We start from the raw sequence: 19,246 nt of genomic DNA on the forward strand, positions 1-19,246 counted from the left end.
ATTTGTGTAAGCATATCGCTAAAATGAAAACAGTCATACCTAGATTTGCAGTGCTGAAAGGCATACCGTGTGGAGTATAATAGCATATAATTCAGAAAGAATTTAACAATAGAGATTCTCATTTACACCTCTGAGGTAAGTGAACAATTAAAGACGTGAAATCAGCACATTTTGGCCTCAGAGTCACATCAAAGGAGTCTTGTGATTTCTTGCTGCTGCTCCAGTTTCCAGCATGCAATCCGAAAGGGATGTTTGATGATGCTTTTCTCTCTCCCTCCCTAGCTGCCAAGTGAGTCTTGACTATCTTGAGGCTGTTTTCTTTTGTATACACCTTATACAGTCTATGGTATACACACAAACACACTCACACAACGCAGTAAATCAGCTAACAGTGTGGCAGGGAGCCAGGCTGTGTGTGTGTGTGTGTGTGTGTGTGTGTGTGTGCGCATGTGTGATTTCTATGCATTTGTACTGTGTGTATAAGTCAATTTTGTTTATGTTTATGTGCGTTTGCGTCCAAATGCAAAACACATGTTTATGAACACGTGTGAAATCACAGGTCTACAGTATGTCCATATCCATATTTTGGTATTCCAGGTGCTTGTTTTCTCATATTTCAACCTTCTCACTATCCCAAAATTCTGCCTGCAAAGAAAATCAATGATAGGAAGCATTTCTGGTTTGTAATAAAAACCTACAATTGCCTTTTGAAGGTATTCATGTCTATGGAAACTGTTACTGAGAACATAGCAGAAATAAATGTGTCCCTTTCTTGCACAGATAATATCACTTGTTCAACAAGTTTGAAACAGCGACGCAAGACTCTTTGGCTACAGCCACACTACTACTTTTTCCTTTTTGAACCAAAAACAATTTCCATCCACACAAGCGTTAAGGCTCTGCAAACAGGAAGCAGATTGTCCAACTTTACTCTGAAGTTGAAAATCATGGATGTATAAGTTGAAAATACAGAAAATACATTGGAGAAAGAACAATGGTGAAAAGTAAGACCAGGGATTTATTTGCTTGAACCAACAATGAGGTGGAACTGTTACTAAAGGGTATGTAAGCCTAGCTAACCGATAAGACTGACTGACATGGGATGTTGAGTAGATCTAGTACATTATGTTTCATCGCAGTTAAGCGTTAAGTTACTTGCCAAGATGTCCATACTAAAAGCAGGATAGTAGAGGATACAGAAGTTGGGGGGGAGGGGAGGGGATAACTTCAATGCAAACCAGGGACAGATCATGCCAGCTTTCTTAAAACAAAAGAATGTCATCTGCATAGTGTCCTATAACTTTAAACATGGCTGTAGAGCTTTGGATAGCCTGTGCAGTACATCTGTAAACCAAGAAAGGCATATACCACTGACCTATTTTAGGTTCTTAATTAAAAACTAATTTTACCAAATAGGATAACATGCACATCATTGTGATTTTTATCTTGACATAAGATAATTGACACTTGTCACCAACCACAATTTTTTAAAACTGAGATTTAAGAAAAAGAGGTAGTTTGTTTCAAAGAGAAATTGTGCACCAAAGGTTATATAGCAAGAGGGTAGCATGATACAGTATTTGGTGTGCATACTTCAAATCATGATCATCTGGTAAAAGCAAGATGCTAATTTTGAAAAAAAAAAAAAAAAAAAAAAAATAAAATGTTCCTCATCTCCAGTCAACTGAGAAATCAAAGGTTTCAATGAACAAGTGCATAAGATCATTTTTAATAAACTTTATTGTCCCATTTTCCCACCCCAAATATGTTACATACAAAAAGGTGATTGGAATTAAACATCTTGTGTCAAGACCATTACATTTACACAATAAATAAAAAACATGTATAAATAAAAAATAAATAAACAGGACATTAGGTCCCAAAAAAATAAAGACTCTTCTGAATTGGCAGATGGCTTTCACAATGTTGGGTATTTTGAAAAGACTTACATAATACTTGCATTCCAGGTCACAGTTTAGGATACAACTCTGGGTCGAGAAAGCAATGTAAACCAATAAGGATTACAGAACAGAGTACGTTTTTTCCCCCCCCATAGTAGATATTACTGTGATATATACTTATGATACCAGTTGTTCTAAAAGCTTATACCAGGTATTAAGAGTGTAGTGCTATTTGACTTACTTTTAAACTTTGCTCATAGTACAAATGTAAATCCCACCTGTAAAACCCATCTCTCGAATCTTGTTTGTATCCAGCTTGACATTCAATGGTTGTTATTGCACAGACATCCCTCAGAAAGGCACTTTTATCCCCCCTCCCCACCCTAATTCTCCAACCAAACAAACAGTTTACCAGCATGTGTGGCACACTCATTCACCTACTGCATTGTGAATTTAAAACTTTTTTTTGTTTTAAAACTAAAGAAAATGCCTTTTGGTATCTGGTTAAAAACAAATAAAATATGACAAGTTGTGGTAAAAAAGGTTTTTGCTTTCCAGATGAATCCTACTACAAAAAAAAAAAAAAAAAAAAAAAAAAGCAGAGTGCAAAATTGTGTTGCTCCCATAGCCCCTTAATATGCTGTGTACCACATCAGTGAAATTAATTTAACATAAACGACCAAAGTGATGTTGGATCAGAAGAAGCAAATTATCCTTCTCCAAACCTTAGTATCACCATCATCAAATAAGGCCAGGAATGTTATTTGTGCATGTGAGGTCAAAATCGTAGTGTGAGCCAATAGTTGGCTCAACTTTTTCTTTTGTTTTTAAAAAAAAAAAAATAAATAGATGTGCGCACCATAGGCCAAACAGGCCAGAAACCAACCGAGGTTAGGATGGTCTCACCCTCTCCAATCATACCACACTTCTTCCCAAAAGCATCTGTTGCAAGATCATGGTTCCACTGCAAGTCAGCGTAAATTACCTTGCTGCTAAAATACTTCAGAAAACCGAGCCGAAAAGAATTCCAGCGGCAAGATTATCCTTGTTTTGTTGCAAGCAAATGAGACAATTTTAGTGTTAGGATACCTTTGAGAAACCATGCCTGGATTATTGGCCATCAGGGGGAAGCTGAAAGCTGCAGGGTTGGTTGGTGGCTTTGAAAGATCCAGCCAAGAAGCAGTGGGTGAGTGAGGAAAGGTAATTGGGAGTTTAGGAGTTCCATTTAGGCATCTGCCTGTGAGGGATCCATCATTTCAGGACAGGTAGGAGTCTTATTTTAGGCATCAATACCTTCCAGGTGGATACCTTTGAGGCATAAGCTGGACAGGCACAAACCCTTGAGACAGATGCTGCATTTGGGCAACCGCTCGATATTTATCAACGTCAATCTATTTGATAATCAGCTGCCTAAGCACCAGTTTAGACAAGAATATTTACTCTTCTGAGCAGCCTTCCATCTGTCAACTCGTCCCAGCGCTGCCTTGAGAAATTCTATCAACCAGTCAGGTTGCCTTAGAAGAGATGTAAACCAGTCGGGTCACCTCCATCGCATCTGCCAATCAGGCAGCCTGGGAGGCATGGAGCTGTGCTCTCAGGCGTCAGCATGGTGTTGGAGCAGCTGGACCACGTATCGCAGTCGGTGTCTCAGTTCTGAGGTGCAGCCCATCTCATTCAGCATGCTGAGGAGGTAAGTGTACGAGACGCGCTCCCGGCTGATGTAGGTAAGCAGGTAGGAGTCATCTGATGACTTGCACAGGATGATCTTGGTGTGGTCTGCGTAGAAGTTAACCTGGAAGGGATTAAGAACAGCGTGAATTAAGAAGAGGTTCATAATCCCAAAAAAAACAAAGTGTTACCAAAGAGGGTAAATGGATTCTCTTGAAGTGTACACTACTTGTTTTCTAAGTGGGTATCTATGACTCAAAATCTAAAATTAATGAGCTTTTTCAAACCTGTAGAGTGCCATTGTTGAAGAGCATGACAAGAGCATGGTCAGTCTTCACCCACTGGAGCAGAAGAGGAGGACAACCAGATACTTGATCCTCACAATGCAGATCTCCACCCTGAAGAGGACCGACAACATTTAGTTCAGATCACAGGTTGTCACGTTAAAATAGTCCAATTGTTCTTAGACCGCTTTAAACTCCACAAAACTCAAGTTACAAAAAGGGCCTCATCTCCTCTCAGTATATACAAACAACTTGTTATGAAATCTAATGCATAAAGTCATTTAATTATTCAAAATTGAACTAATGCCTTCTTCTAGCTAAAAACTCAAAATAGCTAACTGCTCATACCTCCATAAGGTTCTGCTCCATGTAGTTGGCCATGAGCTCTACAATTTGTTTCTGGCTGCGAAGCTGCTCAGGTAGAGAGTCGGCAGGGAAAGTGAAATGTTTGTTGTCAGGCAAGCAGTAGTGGACTGTCCTGGTAAGAGGGAAAGAATAAAGTAAAAAATAAAAATAAAAGTTAAGTAGTTTAATTTTAATTAATGATCAAAAGAAATTTTATAAGGATGTCTAGTTTGGTTATGTGGACACGCTATGCAAATATAGTTTGAATGCATACTCAACCCAATTCAGTTACTTGAAGTTGTAAGCCCAATGTAAATGTTTACACGACACCTTAACTAAATACTGTGGCTCTTAAGGTACTTACTTGCGTTGGTCACAAAGACTGAGACGTGTTCCTTCGTTGAAGAGCACACCGATGCTTTGGTTCGAGAGCTGGTAGCCAAAACCATATTTGTTTGAGTAGTCGACCCATTTAGTCACCCACAGGAAGGACTGGGGCCTGGACAAACACGGTGGGTTTCTAGTGGCTGGAGAGATAAGGGGAAAAAAAAATAAAAAATCAATGTTAGGGATTATGGAATAATTTCACAGCATATTATCAACAATGAGTAGATTGAGAACACAAATAGTAATGTTTATATTTCCAAAGTCCATAAGTTGGCAATTTCCAAAAAGAGAAAGCTATAAAAACTTTATATAAAAAAAAAAAAAAAAAAAAAAAAGTACTCTGGGCGAGTCAGCAGATATTCAGGATGTGAAGAAATGGCTGAGGCACGGAAAAGATCAAGTTGATTACAACTAAAGTGATTCTGCATTATTTGTTATTTAATGCAACAGAAAGAAAGATTGTCCATGTTGAAGAAAGCAGCCCATTTCTTTGAGGTGCAGTTTTAGTGCCCTTTGGCCAAATCTCACCGACTGCAGGTTTAAAGATGCTACTCAGCATTTCCATTTATTGTCTTGTGATTTGACATGTCATCTGACTTGCTAAACATAAGTCATCATCATTATGCTGTAGGCCAGTCTATAGCTTTGCCTGCTTTGTGCTCCATTACCTGCAGGCATGGTGGCCAGGCAGTTGTTGAGAACTTTCACAGCTGATTCAGACACAGCTGCAGGCGTCAGGGCTTCATCACATGCTGGAGAGAAAACCAAGAATTACATGAAACATTGATCACAGAAGACAGAGGGAATTAAAAATAAAATATATATGCACTTAAAAAAAAAAAAAAAAAAAAAAAAAGAATTGGGGCCTACGTTCAGTGCTGCTGGCCGTGGTGCCCTTGAAGGAGCGAGAGATCGACTTCCTGGACTCCTCCTCAGCTGGAGTCGGTTCCAGAGGCACAGAGCCGACTACCTGACTGATAGGACAGGGCACCTGGGCATGACACAAAAGATATGATTAACCCACAAAAAAAAAAAAAAAAAAAAAAAAAAAGAACAAAATTCTAGTAAGAACAGAGGATGGAAAACATGACATTTCAAAAAGGTGACCACAGAGATAAGAACTGCATGAGACGGTCAACAAGAAAGAGAGAGAGAGAGAGAAAGAGAAAGAGAAAGAAAGATCTATATCTATAGATATATACTTGCGGGTCTAAAATTAATGCTGTTAACAGTGTTAAGGGTTCATTGCTGCTGAACATGTTCATCTTGTGCTTCTTACTGCCATTGCGCTGGGGTGAAACTACTTATAGCACCACAGTTTCCTTATGTGCGCTTTGCAAGCATGCTGCAAGTTTGACATGTAGTTTCTGATGCCATGTTGTTGCAAAAAGGGGTTTTTGAAATAATCTGGTGTCACGTTTGTTAGCATGTCACGTTTTTCTGCGAACATGCGCATTGAAAAACAAAAAAGTAAACCTGTTCTTTTGACGACTACTTTGTGCAGTCAGCGTATGCTTCTCGACTACAACCTGGTTTCTCAGCACATGCTCATTATCAAGCGGACAAAGAAACATAACACCAAAGAGAAGACAATGTTGTTCCTATTGGGCTCTATAAATAGCAACTAGACCAGTCTGCATTAGAGATTGGCCAACAGCTTCCTGCTGTTGCGGTATTTGGTCTCAGCTCTGGTTCTCATCTTTTCAAAATGAATACATCCATAGGGTTAAATGTATGCAGGCGAGACTTTTGCCAAGTAGGTTTTCTCAGATACTAGAAAAAGCTGGCCTCAATACGTCTAATGCACAGTTTCTCACTAAATAAACACATTAAAATTTTCCATGAAAACGACTTCCAGCACAATACAGAATCTTACACACTGCAATGTCATGAAAAAGCTTAATAGCCAAAAAAAAAAAAAAAAATCTAAATCCTTAAGGATGATTCCTTTGAAATGTCTGTATAATCAGAAGCATAACTCGGATTTCTGCCCCATATTCAGTCAGTCTAAGCTGGTCTTTAAAGCTGGTATTTGCAATGCTATATTGAGGGGTAGTCCCCTCATAAAAACATTTACCCAATTTCCAGCAGTGCCATTTATTTGGATGCAAAGCAATCATCTGCCATGGAAATGTGTACTTCTGTACTACTTAGGGACTTTTATCACCGTATTAGTACCTGAATCTATCCTATTTAAGTAAACAAGGCCAACATTTTTCTTCCAGACATGGAAAAAAAAAAAAAAAATACAAAAATAAATAATGAATATGTACCTCATTGGGTCCCACGGTCTTGTAGCTGATCTGCCTGCTGATGGAACATTTAACGATGCCAGACACCAGCTTGGAAATGTCTTTGTCATCTTTTTCCTCGCATGGAATTTTCTCCACTGTAAACAAAAAGGTTTTTGCATTGTAGTCACAACAAATATGTTTAACCACGGGAGTGATACCTACAGAAACTGAATACAGGCCAGTTCTTAAGTTTAAAACATTTTTAAACTTCAGTTCCATGAACCAAACCAGATTAACGAGATGACTTACAAGAGAGATGACCTAGTTTTTATTTGATCAGTTACTTGACTCTTGCTGCCCTACCTTTTGCTTTCTTCTTGCCAAAGAAGCTTTTTGCCATTTTAGTGAAGAATTTCTTGGCAGGGCTGGGGGGGTGGAGCTCTGGCACCATCACACAGCTGCTGGGGGGAAGCTTATCAGGGGTGAAACCCTAGAGGAAGAAAAAAAAAAAAAAAAAAAAAAAAAAAAAAAAAAAGCAGACAGGGTGAGGAGGATGTAAGAGGGACAACATGATACATCAAGCACTGACATGCAAAATGTTCTAGTTCAAAGCACCATTGTCCCCCATCTGCCCCCACCCCCCAAAAGGAAAAAAAAGAAAAAACCAAAAAACCCACACATGACCATTAATGGATGAAAGCATTAAACCCCTTAGTTTCTTTAAACTGACTAAATTAGCAAGACTTTTCCGTACTTTGGTGAAGAATTCGTGGTTGAGGATTTGATCCAGCGCGAGTCTGTCGCTGGGGTTTTTCTGCAGGATGCCTGAGATGAGTTTCTGTGCAGCGGGGGAAAGGGAGGATGGCAAGTTGTACCTAACGTCCTTTATACACTTGTAGGTCTCCTTCAGGTCAAGAGTCTCAAAAGGAGGGTTGCCGCACATCAGTGTGTACCTGAATGGGATTAAGCAAGGCAACCGTTAATCAACTCAAGATACACAAACAAGGATTCAGACTACAAAACACACGATCTTAGTGGTAGGGTACAATGTCCTCACTTCCAATTTGAGATAGGCTTAAGCTAAGATAAACAAAAGATACAAAAGAACATACCAACGTTACTTCACACGACTGGACAAAGCGAATAACTCACATGACACATCCGAGGGACCAAACGTCCGACTCCGTGCCATGGCCCTGTCTGTTAAGCACCTCAGGGGCCAAGTAGTTAGGAGTCCCACAGATTGTTCTGAGAAAAAAAAAAAAAAAAAAAGTACAGGATAAACTACAAACCACTTTCAGTCCTGTAGATGCATCATCGCAGAGAAGGAAGTAGTGGTTGAAGCATATTTTCTTTCTGCTGCCGTCATTCTTCTGGTATTCCACAGGAAGGTGTGAAACTGTATTGAAACTATGCTCTTAGCGCTACATTCAACTGCCACTTGGAAACCGGTTTAGTCAGGTACTTTTATTTTTTTTGGGGGGGGGGGAGAAGAGTAGTGGGAGGAGGAATGTGCTTAGTAACTGACGTGATGTTTTAGGTCATTGTGCATTATGCAAGCCTGGACTGATGTTCAGGTTCTTAGAGGTTATGTTTGTTTATGTACATTAGCCACATCTAGATTAGCCAGGTTTTTATTTTATCAAAAAAGTGTATGCATTTTTAACAAAAACTACTGCTCGCTCAACAAGTATTTAAAAATAGTAAGAAAATTGATTTTTTTTAAAAAGCGTACTTTTTCCTCTGCTCGACCGTCTCCAGCTTGGCAGCGAGGCCAAAGTCTCCCAGCCGCAGCTCCATGTTCTCGTTGACAAAGAAGTTGCCTGAAAGAGACAAAAACATCAGTCCAGTCAGCATTCCACGGATAACATATGCGTGCCCCAGAGTCACAGCAGATTCCTGGGATGCTTGTTGAGTGTGAAAGCCACGTTTCGGTCACATGCTCACATACCTAGTTTGAGATCTCTGTGCAGGATCCCTCTGCTGTGGAGGTATTTGAGGCCAGAAATGATCTGTTTGAGGTAATATCGCACTTCTGGCTCTGTGAGCGTGTGTCTCGCCTTCCAAATGTGTGCCAGGGACTGCAGAGAGAGAGAGAAGAGAGAGAGAGAAGAGAGAGAGAGCAATGACTGAACTGTCAACCCTGCATCCATCACTGGGACAGCACAACACGTATCACACACACAGCCGCATAGAAGTTACATGCTGCTGTAAGTCATGTGGATGCCTCATTATTAATGATGAATGGTGTGTATATTCTCTACTGTACCACTGCGGAGCAATACATGGCAAGCTGCATATAAGCAAGCAAAACACATGCAGACTGTACAAACCGTTCTAGAGATTTCTGAAGTCTCACCTTCCGACTGCAGAGCTCGAGGAATATGTAGATGTTCTCTTGATCTTCAAAATGATGAGAGAATTTCACCACATGCTTGTGGTGAAGGGTTTTGTGGAGCTCGATCTCATTGGTTATCTGTAAAAACAATGTGGCAGTCAATCAGTTTGTGTGCATATTCCAATCCTAACACAATTCAGATGTTGAAATCCAGTTAGGCATGGGCCTCTCTGTGAGACATACTGGGATAATAAACATGCTTGATCATGTACCTTGTCTCTCTGGTGTGGTTTGGACACCCTGCTCTGTGGAATCACCTTCACGGCATACATTTTGTTGCTGGAGAGGTCTGTCATCTCGTAGCATCGAGCAAAGCCACCCTTAGGGGAGACAAACAGGATGATCAGTTATAAAAAAGCAGCAGGTTGAAACCCTACAATGGCCATAAATTATCTTGGGAGAAGAAAAGAAAAAAGGGATTAATAGCTGTACAGCAATCCCAATGATTCAACAGTCATGTTAGGCCAATTCTGAAAGGCTGCCCAAGGTAATCAATTAGAGAGGAAATAACCAATCCAGGATTAAATCTATGTAGATGAATCATTTTATAAATCAAGATAATGACATGAGCATATTTTGTTGCCTCGGATGCTCATGCGTCTAACTACCGACAATCAACCCCTAATATGTCCACTGCTGTTTATTATTCACGCCTGTTTCTAGAGGCTTTAAGGCTACATATGTTCGAGGACATGAAGGCTGAGGCAGACAGAGCTGCTGCATTCATTAACCGTGAATTTGACAGACGTTTCCAGCGCTGCGGCAGGAAGCGGAGGAAAAAAAAAAGAAATTGGCCGGCTTCCCGACGCAGCGTATCGAAGACGAGCAACATGTTGTTACAGCCGCTCCATTCACACATGCACATACGGTGTCAAAAAGCATTCCGCCGGCGATATTGTAAAAAGGAAGGGAGGCATGATGGCATAGTCGGGCAGACAAATCATGGGAGTTAACAGTCATCAGAGGTCATTAAAATCAGAGGATTCTTGTCTAGGCTATAATAATTCTTCAGTTTTCATAAAAAGGTGTTGCCAATCATGTGTGAGCACATGAGCTGGGCACACCTTGCGCCCGATTCATTCAGGGATGACGCGCACAGCAGGGGGGAAATTTGCCACATCCACCACGAGGTCATTCCCTATTCCCGCATAAGTGTCACACGTGGAAAATGGCTAATAATTAATTTTAATCATACACAGCTTCCGTATAGAATTAAAAACAGCAATTCGTAAGCTTCTGTATCCATCTTTCGCCTCAAAAAAAGAAAGATCCCTGTATGTGGTGAAGCGAGACAAGCACATGTAGAGTTAAAAATCTTCGTACCTTTCCCAAAAGCTTCCCTTTACTGTAGGATCTTCCCGTTTTGGAGTCTGTCACCACCTGGGCCAGTTCTGGTTTGATTTGTTCGGGTTTATTCCTGCTGGTTTTCACCGGGGCAGAGGACTGTTGGAGTCCACGCTCCGGAGCAGGCTTAAATAAATCCGCATTCATGGCGTGGCACGAAAGACGCTGCGCCGCGGTGAAACAACCTGTATCCATTTAACGCGGCGGTATAAACATATAATAATAATCAGTTCGTGTAGATAGCCCTTTCGCTCGTTTTCTCAGTAGTTTGTCTAGTGCGTAACGGTGCGTCCGCCTCGTCCAACTGTATCCATCTGGCGTGTCTGAGGACGGCGCTCTCAGCTATATAGCGAGCAGCGACGTCACGGAGCGAGGGGGGGGGGGAAAGTGGTGCACTGGTGGAGGAAGTTCAGACGGTTTGCTCAGACCAAATCTCAATAACGCAACAAAAACACATCTGGAATGTAAGAAAATATGAATCAAACAGCTCATGAAAAAAATAATCGGTTTAAGTCACGTTGGTGTCAGTGCTGCTATGAGGCCAATGCCACGCTGTAACCCAAACCGTTTTTCTTTTTTTCAATGTTTGTCATCTTTACGCTCATTGTTTATGAATGGGTCCGTGGGACTGATGTGATGACGTAGGGCGTGACCCATCTTCTTTCTAATGCTAAATTCTCAGTGATATAGGCCTACTGTTAGGCTTTCAACCTGGGCTCTCTACTGATTGGTCTTTCATTATTTAAGGGAGATTGTAATGAGAAAAAGCGTTCAAGAAATAATATCTTAAAGAGTCCATGAAATGAATTGTGAATGATGAGTTCCAGTTTACCTCATTCACTCATGCATTGGAAGGTGTAGCCTATACATGATGCAAATGAATTAAACATATTAATTAAACAGGTCTAATGTAGACAATGCACAACACGTTCCAATCAGTCATGAGGCCATACTACCATGGAGGGTAGGAATGGTAGGTCCAAAATAATCATATGGCTCATAAATTATTTAGGATCTACAAATCGTAAATATATTTTTCTTCAGAATCCTACATCGTAAAAGCACAATCAAAAAATGTTTAAAAAAAATCTTGGTTCTGTGTGTAGGCTGTGTGAAATCCCCAAAGAAACACATGTGAACTACTCATCACTGCTGCCACCTGGTGGACAAAACGTCACGTTGCTATCTGTAAAAGCAAGATGGGGCCACGAACCATTGAAAGATGTACTGCATCACAAAAACATCTAATTGTTTGGACCACTGATCATTTTACTATGTATACTATTCAGTGTCCTTTAAAAAAAAGGGGGGGGGGGTAAACTCTGAACATAGGAATAAATTCAGGTAAGCATGGTCTTGAAATAAAATACCAACTTTTCTATGAGCATGCAGGCCTCTGTGAAGGCATATCTAAATCATGACTACACAAAAATGTAGCTCTTTAAGACATGACAGCATGCGTAGTGGGGACAGCAAGTCTAATGCATGGCTAGTTAAAACAGTAAAATATTCAGACCTCAAAACCAGACAACAAACACAGGCAAAGCAACATCAGTTCAAGATCTATATTTGTGAGAACTTCATGTTTGAGGGCAGACAACAATACATGTAAGACAATGACAAAAGCCAGGGTAAAAAAAGAAACATAATTAAACATACATTTTAGATATTCCCAAAAGCTGGAGGGAAATGGGCAACTTCAACAGTGCTGTAAATAGAAATTGGAAACTGTCCAACACTATGAAAATCCAACAGTCATATTAAAGAATTACAAAGAAAGTGTTTCAGAGCATTACGCTATGCAACAGGAATGGGTAAAATACATTAAATCTGTCAAACACAGACCTATGCAGTAATGTGAATTATTACACTGGACTGATGTGTGAGCAGTACTGTCTTTGCAGCTATCATTTGAGCTATTTATGGAATGACAAAGAAAAACAAAAACAGCCGATATGAAGACGCCAGAAGAGAAGCCAGAAGATCCCTTTGGTTCTCTTCATTAAAGGAATATGAGCATGACTTTGGCAAATGTACACTTGGAAACAGCTTAAATATCAGCTAAGTTTAGCTGCACTGAATTCTGCAAAGGAACAATATTAACATGTGACTTTACAGAACATGTCTCACATATTTAATTTATCCAGGTCCAATTTGAACTATGAATTACTAACGGACATTAATCTCAAGAAAAAACAACTGCATTGTGGTCCTTTAACCCATCAAATCTGACATTACAAAAAAAGAAAAAAAAAAAAAAAAAAAGGTGATGAAATGTGTATATATTTTGCTGTTAGGTTGCCATCTGCTGGACACTGCCATTATGCTTGTACACATAATTTTCGAGCCTTCATGGTCTATGACCATCAGGACATCGGCAGCCTGATTTTCAAAGCAGGGTCAAAACGAGGCCTTCCGGGGCTTAGACATTAATCCTGAACCTTTATATATGAGCTGTACACTGAATTTATAGATTTTGTGGAAATGTCGACGTAACATTTCATATTCAAGTCATGTCAGGTGGACACGCAGCGAGGGCATTTCAGATGTCCATCATGTCTTCTCCCCCTCCTCGAATTTTCTTCTCTTGGGACTCTGACCAGGCTTTGTTGATGGTTCTCTTCATCTCGTCGTCTCCCTCCGAGTAAATCTTCTTCAGCATGGTCATCAGTCCATCGCTGGGGTCTGCACTCTCATCAATATTGGGCTTACTGTTGAGGTACAAAGAAAACAATTTGTATGAGTTTATCGGCTGAGATTATAGCTGGTATTCTCATTCTGTAGCATGCACCCCGGCTGTATTATATACAGTGACACCTGGCTCACAGATATGGTACTGCACTGCAATGTCTCAGGAGCGTTGTTTGGAGTGATTGGCCAGATGTGTATGAGAAACTGGCAAGACGGTCATTATGGTATTTTTACACAACTGTTCACACCGGTTGTGTCCTTAGCTACTGACAACACATTGGCATCAGTATTAACAATGGTACTAATTATACTTGTCATCATATACATTGCACAATACCTTGTATAAATAAATTCACAGGAAGCATGCAGTGGCCTTATGTCACTTAAAATCCCTGCGTTGTGCAAATTACTTGAATTAAAATGAATGAATGAGTCTTTTGCTTTTAACTTACTCTTTCTCTTTTGACTGCTTTTCCACTGTTGTTAGGCAATCCCACTTCTTTGTTGCCTGTTTCTTGCACATGACCAGGACCATGTCTGTTTTTATCTGTTGAAGGGAGAAAAGACAGTCAAAGGCCTTTGAAAAGTCAACAAGAATCAGTTGCTCTATTTTCTCCCAGAAGTAAGCAGACTGAACCAAGGGTACAATGCAAATCAACACTGAGCCTGAATTCAGCAGTGGGCAAGAAAAGGGACTACGAGATGCTCACATTTCTCGAATTTCACATCTTTGCCTTATTCGTGTAGTGATATTTGCGCCGCTGGCGCAAATTTGCATCTTTGCAATTACTTTGTATGCCGCCGAAATCGCGGGCGGTGTGAATGCGCCTCAAGAAACATTTAGCGATTGTAGTTAGCCATAAGCACTTGATAAATAGATGTAGTAAATCAAGGATTATTACGGCAAGTTTGTTTTGGATTCTACTTTCTGTGTAGTGGTAACAAACTGCTTAATGCACATTTCTGATACAGAAAAAAATAAACAATACCACAACAGGTTCTAGTGTGTGCTCAGGGTTTTCCCTGCCATTATACGACTTATGTGCGCTGCCTAAGCATTTTTTTTGCGCACCACCTAAGCGTATGAACGGAAAAACAATGTGGAGAGCATCTGGATGACAAGCTGACTCACGGGCCGGGCGTCTACTCGTTGTCTTCTGCACATGTGTCGATGACTCGCGCACACAGTGGCACAAACAGTGTCACAGCCACACACAAACACCATGCATGTAGCGCACACACAGTGAAAGCTGCAGCCCATTAGCGAGCGTGCGGTGGAGAGAGAGAGGGAAAAAGACTGTTTGTCACCGAGTATAAAGTTAGCAGTAACGCTATAGCTGTGAATGTACCAATGAATAAATGCTAACACTTCTCAAACCAAAGCCAAGCTCCCATGTCTTGCTTGCTACCTGCTGGTCAAAGTGAAGGGGGTAAGCCATACGGAGCTAGTGACAATTTCAGCACAGGCGCACTAACTTAAGATGGGCTGACTTTTACGATGGACCAACTACACAAAACTGACAAACTGCTCTCTCTCTCTCTCTCTCTCTCTCTCTCTCTCTCTCTCTCTCTCTCTCTCTCTCTCTCTCTCTCTCTCTCTCTCTCTCTCTCTCAAATAATTGCATGATGATGTCACTACAAAATCCTGCTAACAACCTTATTATTTCATTTTATTCATGGCTTAAATATTTTAATTATTCTGGCCCATTTCCTGCTTCCACTTTCTATAAAAAAAAAAAAAAAACTCTCTAGTGTAAACTTTCTAGTCTCAAGTCTATTCCTTTAACTGATGAATAGGCTTTATTCACCTTTTTATAGCTGTCCTTTTCATCGATTGCATATAACAGGTTGAGAATTGTCATCTGATGGTTTTTTCCATCGAGATCCTTCACCAACACAGACAATGACCTGCAAAAGAGAGGATGACCAAATACAATTAATTGTATGGTTTGGTAAATGATGAATAATAAACACTATGTATGTATATGTATATGTATACATATATATATTTTATCACTGTACCTTTCTGTAAAGTTGACCTCCACATTTTCTGATGGAATTTTGTGTACATCCTTCAATGTAAGGTAAATTTTGACAAATTTCTCTGACTGGTCCCACGCTAAAGAGAAGAAGGCAAAAGTGTGAACAATTTTCAAATGCTTTTCAGCTCTTGCACACATCTTAACTGTACTTTCTCACAAATGACAGTGGTTGTCTTACTAAACAACGGCACCATACCATAGCTGTTGATCTTGACTGTGTACGCTGCTTTAGAGGCAAGAGGTCGGTCTGCTTCTTTCATGGCTTGTTTCTCCTTCTGTTGTCGTTTGACTGAAAGCTCCTTCTCCACCTTCTGCTGCTCCTGCTTTAGTACCTCCTGCACTCTTTTCCTCTCTGCCTTCTCCAGGAGTGACCCCAGCTCCAGCAAATCTGCCTCCAACTGGTTGATCTGTATTGGGGAAAGAATTAGACCACTGAGAAATGCAAATTCGACCATTTAAAAGGCAATTGGACAGAACATATTTTTTTAGATAATGTGTCAAAGCCCAAACACATTATTTACTTTATCAGTCTACATTCCAAAACTGAAATTGTTTTGCCATTAGCTGATCAACAAGTCATGTCATATCTCAAGTTAAAAATACTAAGCTTTTGCTTCACAAAGGTTGCACATAGTATTGCATGAATTTCATTTCAGTTACTGGTCAGAGCGATACATTAATTATATGACCCCTGTTTGGGGTAGCCTCTGGAAAGCATTAATTGATAGTTTTTGTATCAGCTAAAAATAATATACCATTTAGCTAGTTAATAAAATAACAGTTAAAAAAAATTTTTTAGTTTCGTCCCCTCTTCTTATAAATTCTATTTTTGTATTTTCCTCTTTCTGCCCAGTCTTATCTAATGCAAATCACCCTGTAACTGGAAATGTAAAAGTATAGCTAGCTACACTCGAGCGTTTTATCACACTGCCATTATTTATAGTGATATTTATGCCTTGTGAAATCAGATTAGCTGAAAGAAGTTCGATTAGCTACATTAACGTTATAACGTTAACTACACAAGAGGGATGCTAAAGTAAATGTTAGTCATAAGATGCCAACTTACTAACTAAACTAGCTAACGTTAACTAACGTGAATAGAGATGGATAGGATATATAGATTGTCCCCTATCCTTAGATAGTTACCCGATGCACTCTGGGCTGTCACTGTATTAAATTTCAGCCAAACATTAGCTAAACGTTAGCTTCTCAGTGAATCTCTCCAAATAATGAGCTTCGACGTTAGCTAACGTTAGTTATGTACGTTACGTTGCTAGAATGTTCTAGAATGCTAGAATCTAGCTACTCCAGTCAATGATAGCTTACTGCTTGCTAACTAACTAGCTAGCTCCTGACACATGCCGCCAGACATGCACTATCTTTGGCAAGTAACGTTACGCGTTTAGGTACGTTCTGATTAAAAATGCGCTATCTTCTTAACGACATAACATTAACATACTTCTTAAAAATAACAGACACCACTTTGTCAGTTTGCGGTTTCTTGCTAATTTGCTAAGTTAACTAACGTTAGCTAACGTAGCACTGCTTAGAGCGTCAGTTGAATCATGTAACATATCGTTAGTTGTAGCTAAATTCAGCCACCTCAACTAACGTTAACATTAGCTAATACCATACAAACCCTAGCTAGTTTTGCCCTGTCGGCGTATAGTAAACTGAATCAAAACATGCTGTGTACCTGTTCGGTAAGATCCATTCAGGCTTTATCAGTTATATTAGCTAGGTTCAGAAATGTGATTATGTCCTCTTCCTGAGTGAGTCTGCACGTAACGTCACTTTCTCCAAAGATGATCTTCCACAGAATAACGTCCTCCTCCTTCTTCTTGTTTTTTTACATGGCGGTTGGCAACCAGCTTTTTGGTGCATTACCGCCACCATCTGGACTGGAGTGTGGATCAAGAGGTCAACCTACACTTTCTTAAATTCTTTTTAATAATCCAGTTATCTTCAAAAAGGAAAACAAAAACAAATTTATATTTAATCCTGTATGTCCTAGCCTCATTCTGGACACCACATCTTCTTCTTGCTTACTTCTGTATGTATTCCTGTTCTTCCCCACTTTTCCTTGAATACTATACAGGTGTCTCCCAAACTGTTCATTATCCCATAAAAACTGCCATTTTCCATTTATTTTAGCTTTAATTATACTTTTGACTTCTTTACAGCTTTACTGTATTTAATATCCACCTCTATATCAGGCTTCTCTGCTGCTTTCTTCGCACATTAATCTGCCAATTCATTACCTCCTACACCTATATGAGCTGGTACCCATATAAATGTAGTACTAATACCAGACTTAATCAGATTGTTAGCTAGTTGCATTATTTCATACACCAGTGTTTTTTTTAGCAGTGGGGGCAGGTCCCCCATGAAACAGAACTGACACTTCGCTGCAACACAAACACATATATTTATTCACCTCTATTCACACACAATGAGGCATATTTTCAGTTGGGATTGAACTGTATTTTTGGAGTTACGATATAGGCCAACTTTGATCTTGACATATAGGCTAAGCATTCTGTAGCAAATAACAATAAACCCACTATTAATTACATTATCTTAATGCGGTGTCACTACTTCAGCATGTAAATAATGCACCTAAAATACAAACGTTCTCCGACTTGCACTCTAACAACGCAGCCCTATTTCTGATACCGTGGGGGGCAGAAATGTTGCCGTGGGGGGGCCGCCACGGTCAAATCAACATAGAGGAAACACTGATACACTATGTCCTGTCTAGACTCAGAGTGGAGATACTTAAAGCTTATCAAAGCTGAGCTGGAGTCTAAAGCAATCACAGCTTGCTTAGGTCTATTGCTCTCTACCCACAGCAAGGCCGTCCATATTGCTATCATTTCTGCTGTGTACAGCTAAATCATCATTAATTCTTTTAGCAGCGTCAATGTTTAATTGTGGGATAATATAAGCAATTCCCATTTTCTTATCTGTCTGCTTAGATGCATCAGTATATAAAAAGACTCCTTCTTTATATTTTCTTGAAATGTAACTCTGAACCCTATAATGATCCACTTCATTAACCTTCTTTTCCTCCAATAAGCCTAAATCAACTGGAACCTCTGACAATAGCCAAGGAGGAACAACTGGATATACCACTGTAGGGCTTATTTTCAGTGCACTGATTCCCATTATTATTACCTTCTGCCTTATTGTCCAACTAAAACTTTTAATTAGGTCATTCTCTCTCTCTTGACATTGCCATAGAAGTGACTGACTCATATGTTTTTCACTATGACCCCTCAAATGTGCCCAGTGCACAAGAGACAGCTGGTCTCTTCTAAGATGGAGAGACATCTCCCCCATCTCTACCTGAACTGCTGCTGATAGCCTCAAACCTTGGTTCTGAATTACATCTGACTTCTTTAATGATTTTTTAGCAGCAGACCCATACACTATACACCCATAATCAAATACCGATCTCATCAGCCCTGTATAAATGGCTTTCAAAGCAGTGTCTACTTTTTCCCCGTTCTACTCCACGCAAACATCTCATCACATTCTACACTTTCTTGCATTTATCTCAAATTTTTTGGAAGTTCATTTTCCAAGTTAATTTTTTGTCAAACCAAATACCCAAATATTCCACTCATTCTAATTCTGTCCCAGATAATTTGAATTTTACATTCAAACCTATTTTCTTCCTACAGAAGAATAAAGTCTTTGTTTTGTCTATAGAGATCCTAAATCCCCATTGAATGGCCCATTCTTGGACTGTGTTTACTGCCTGCTGCATCTTATCCACTACAAAATCTATATTTCTTCCCTTTTTCCACATTGCTCCATCGTCTGCAAACAAGGCTACCCCAACTGAATTTTGTATATCCTTAAAAACATCATCAATCATTATCGTAAATAATAGTGGACTGATAATGCTCCCTTGTGGGACCCCATTTTCCACACTGTAGCTCTTACT

General features: G+C 39.8%; 2 protein-coding genes across 2 annotated transcripts; both read right to left on the reverse strand.

The window, feature by feature from the left end:
* Nucleotides 1-1,722: 1,722 nt before the first annotated feature.
* plk3 (polo-like kinase 3 (Drosophila)) lies at nt 1,723-10,883 on the reverse strand. Its single transcript, XM_028592933.1, has 15 exons — nt 10,541-10,883; nt 9,430-9,537; nt 9,179-9,295; nt 8,771-8,900; nt 8,555-8,642; nt 7,972-8,067; nt 7,574-7,772; nt 7,183-7,309; nt 6,859-6,974; nt 5,456-5,576; nt 5,254-5,337; nt 4,563-4,725; nt 4,202-4,331; nt 3,857-3,967; nt 1,723-3,693 (listed from the first exon to the last, which is right to left on the reverse strand). The coding sequence occupies exons 1-15, from the start codon at nt 10,754-10,756 to the stop codon at nt 3,496-3,498; spliced, it is 2,004 nt and encodes a 667-aa protein (XP_028448734.1). The 5' UTR covers nt 10,757-10,883; the 3' UTR covers nt 1,723-3,495.
* A 1,229-nt stretch (nt 10,884-12,112) lies between these two features.
* Nucleotides 12,113-17,201, reverse strand: cacybp (calcyclin binding protein). The gene is made up of 6 exons (XM_028593201.1): nt 16,991-17,201; nt 15,491-15,701; nt 15,275-15,371; nt 15,061-15,160; nt 13,705-13,799; nt 12,113-13,272 (listed from the first exon to the last, which is right to left on the reverse strand). Exons 1-6 carry the CDS (start codon nt 17,006-17,008, stop codon nt 13,104-13,106), a joined length of 690 nt encoding a protein of 229 aa, XP_028449002.1. The 5' UTR covers nt 17,009-17,201; the 3' UTR covers nt 12,113-13,103.
* Between the last annotated feature and the right edge of the window lie 2,045 nt (nt 17,202-19,246).

Source organism: Perca flavescens, chromosome 12 (genome assembly GCF_004354835.1).
Source record: "Perca flavescens isolate YP-PL-M2 chromosome 12, PFLA_1.0, whole genome shotgun sequence".
NCBI lineage: Eukaryota > Metazoa > Chordata > Actinopteri > Perciformes > Percidae > Perca > Perca flavescens.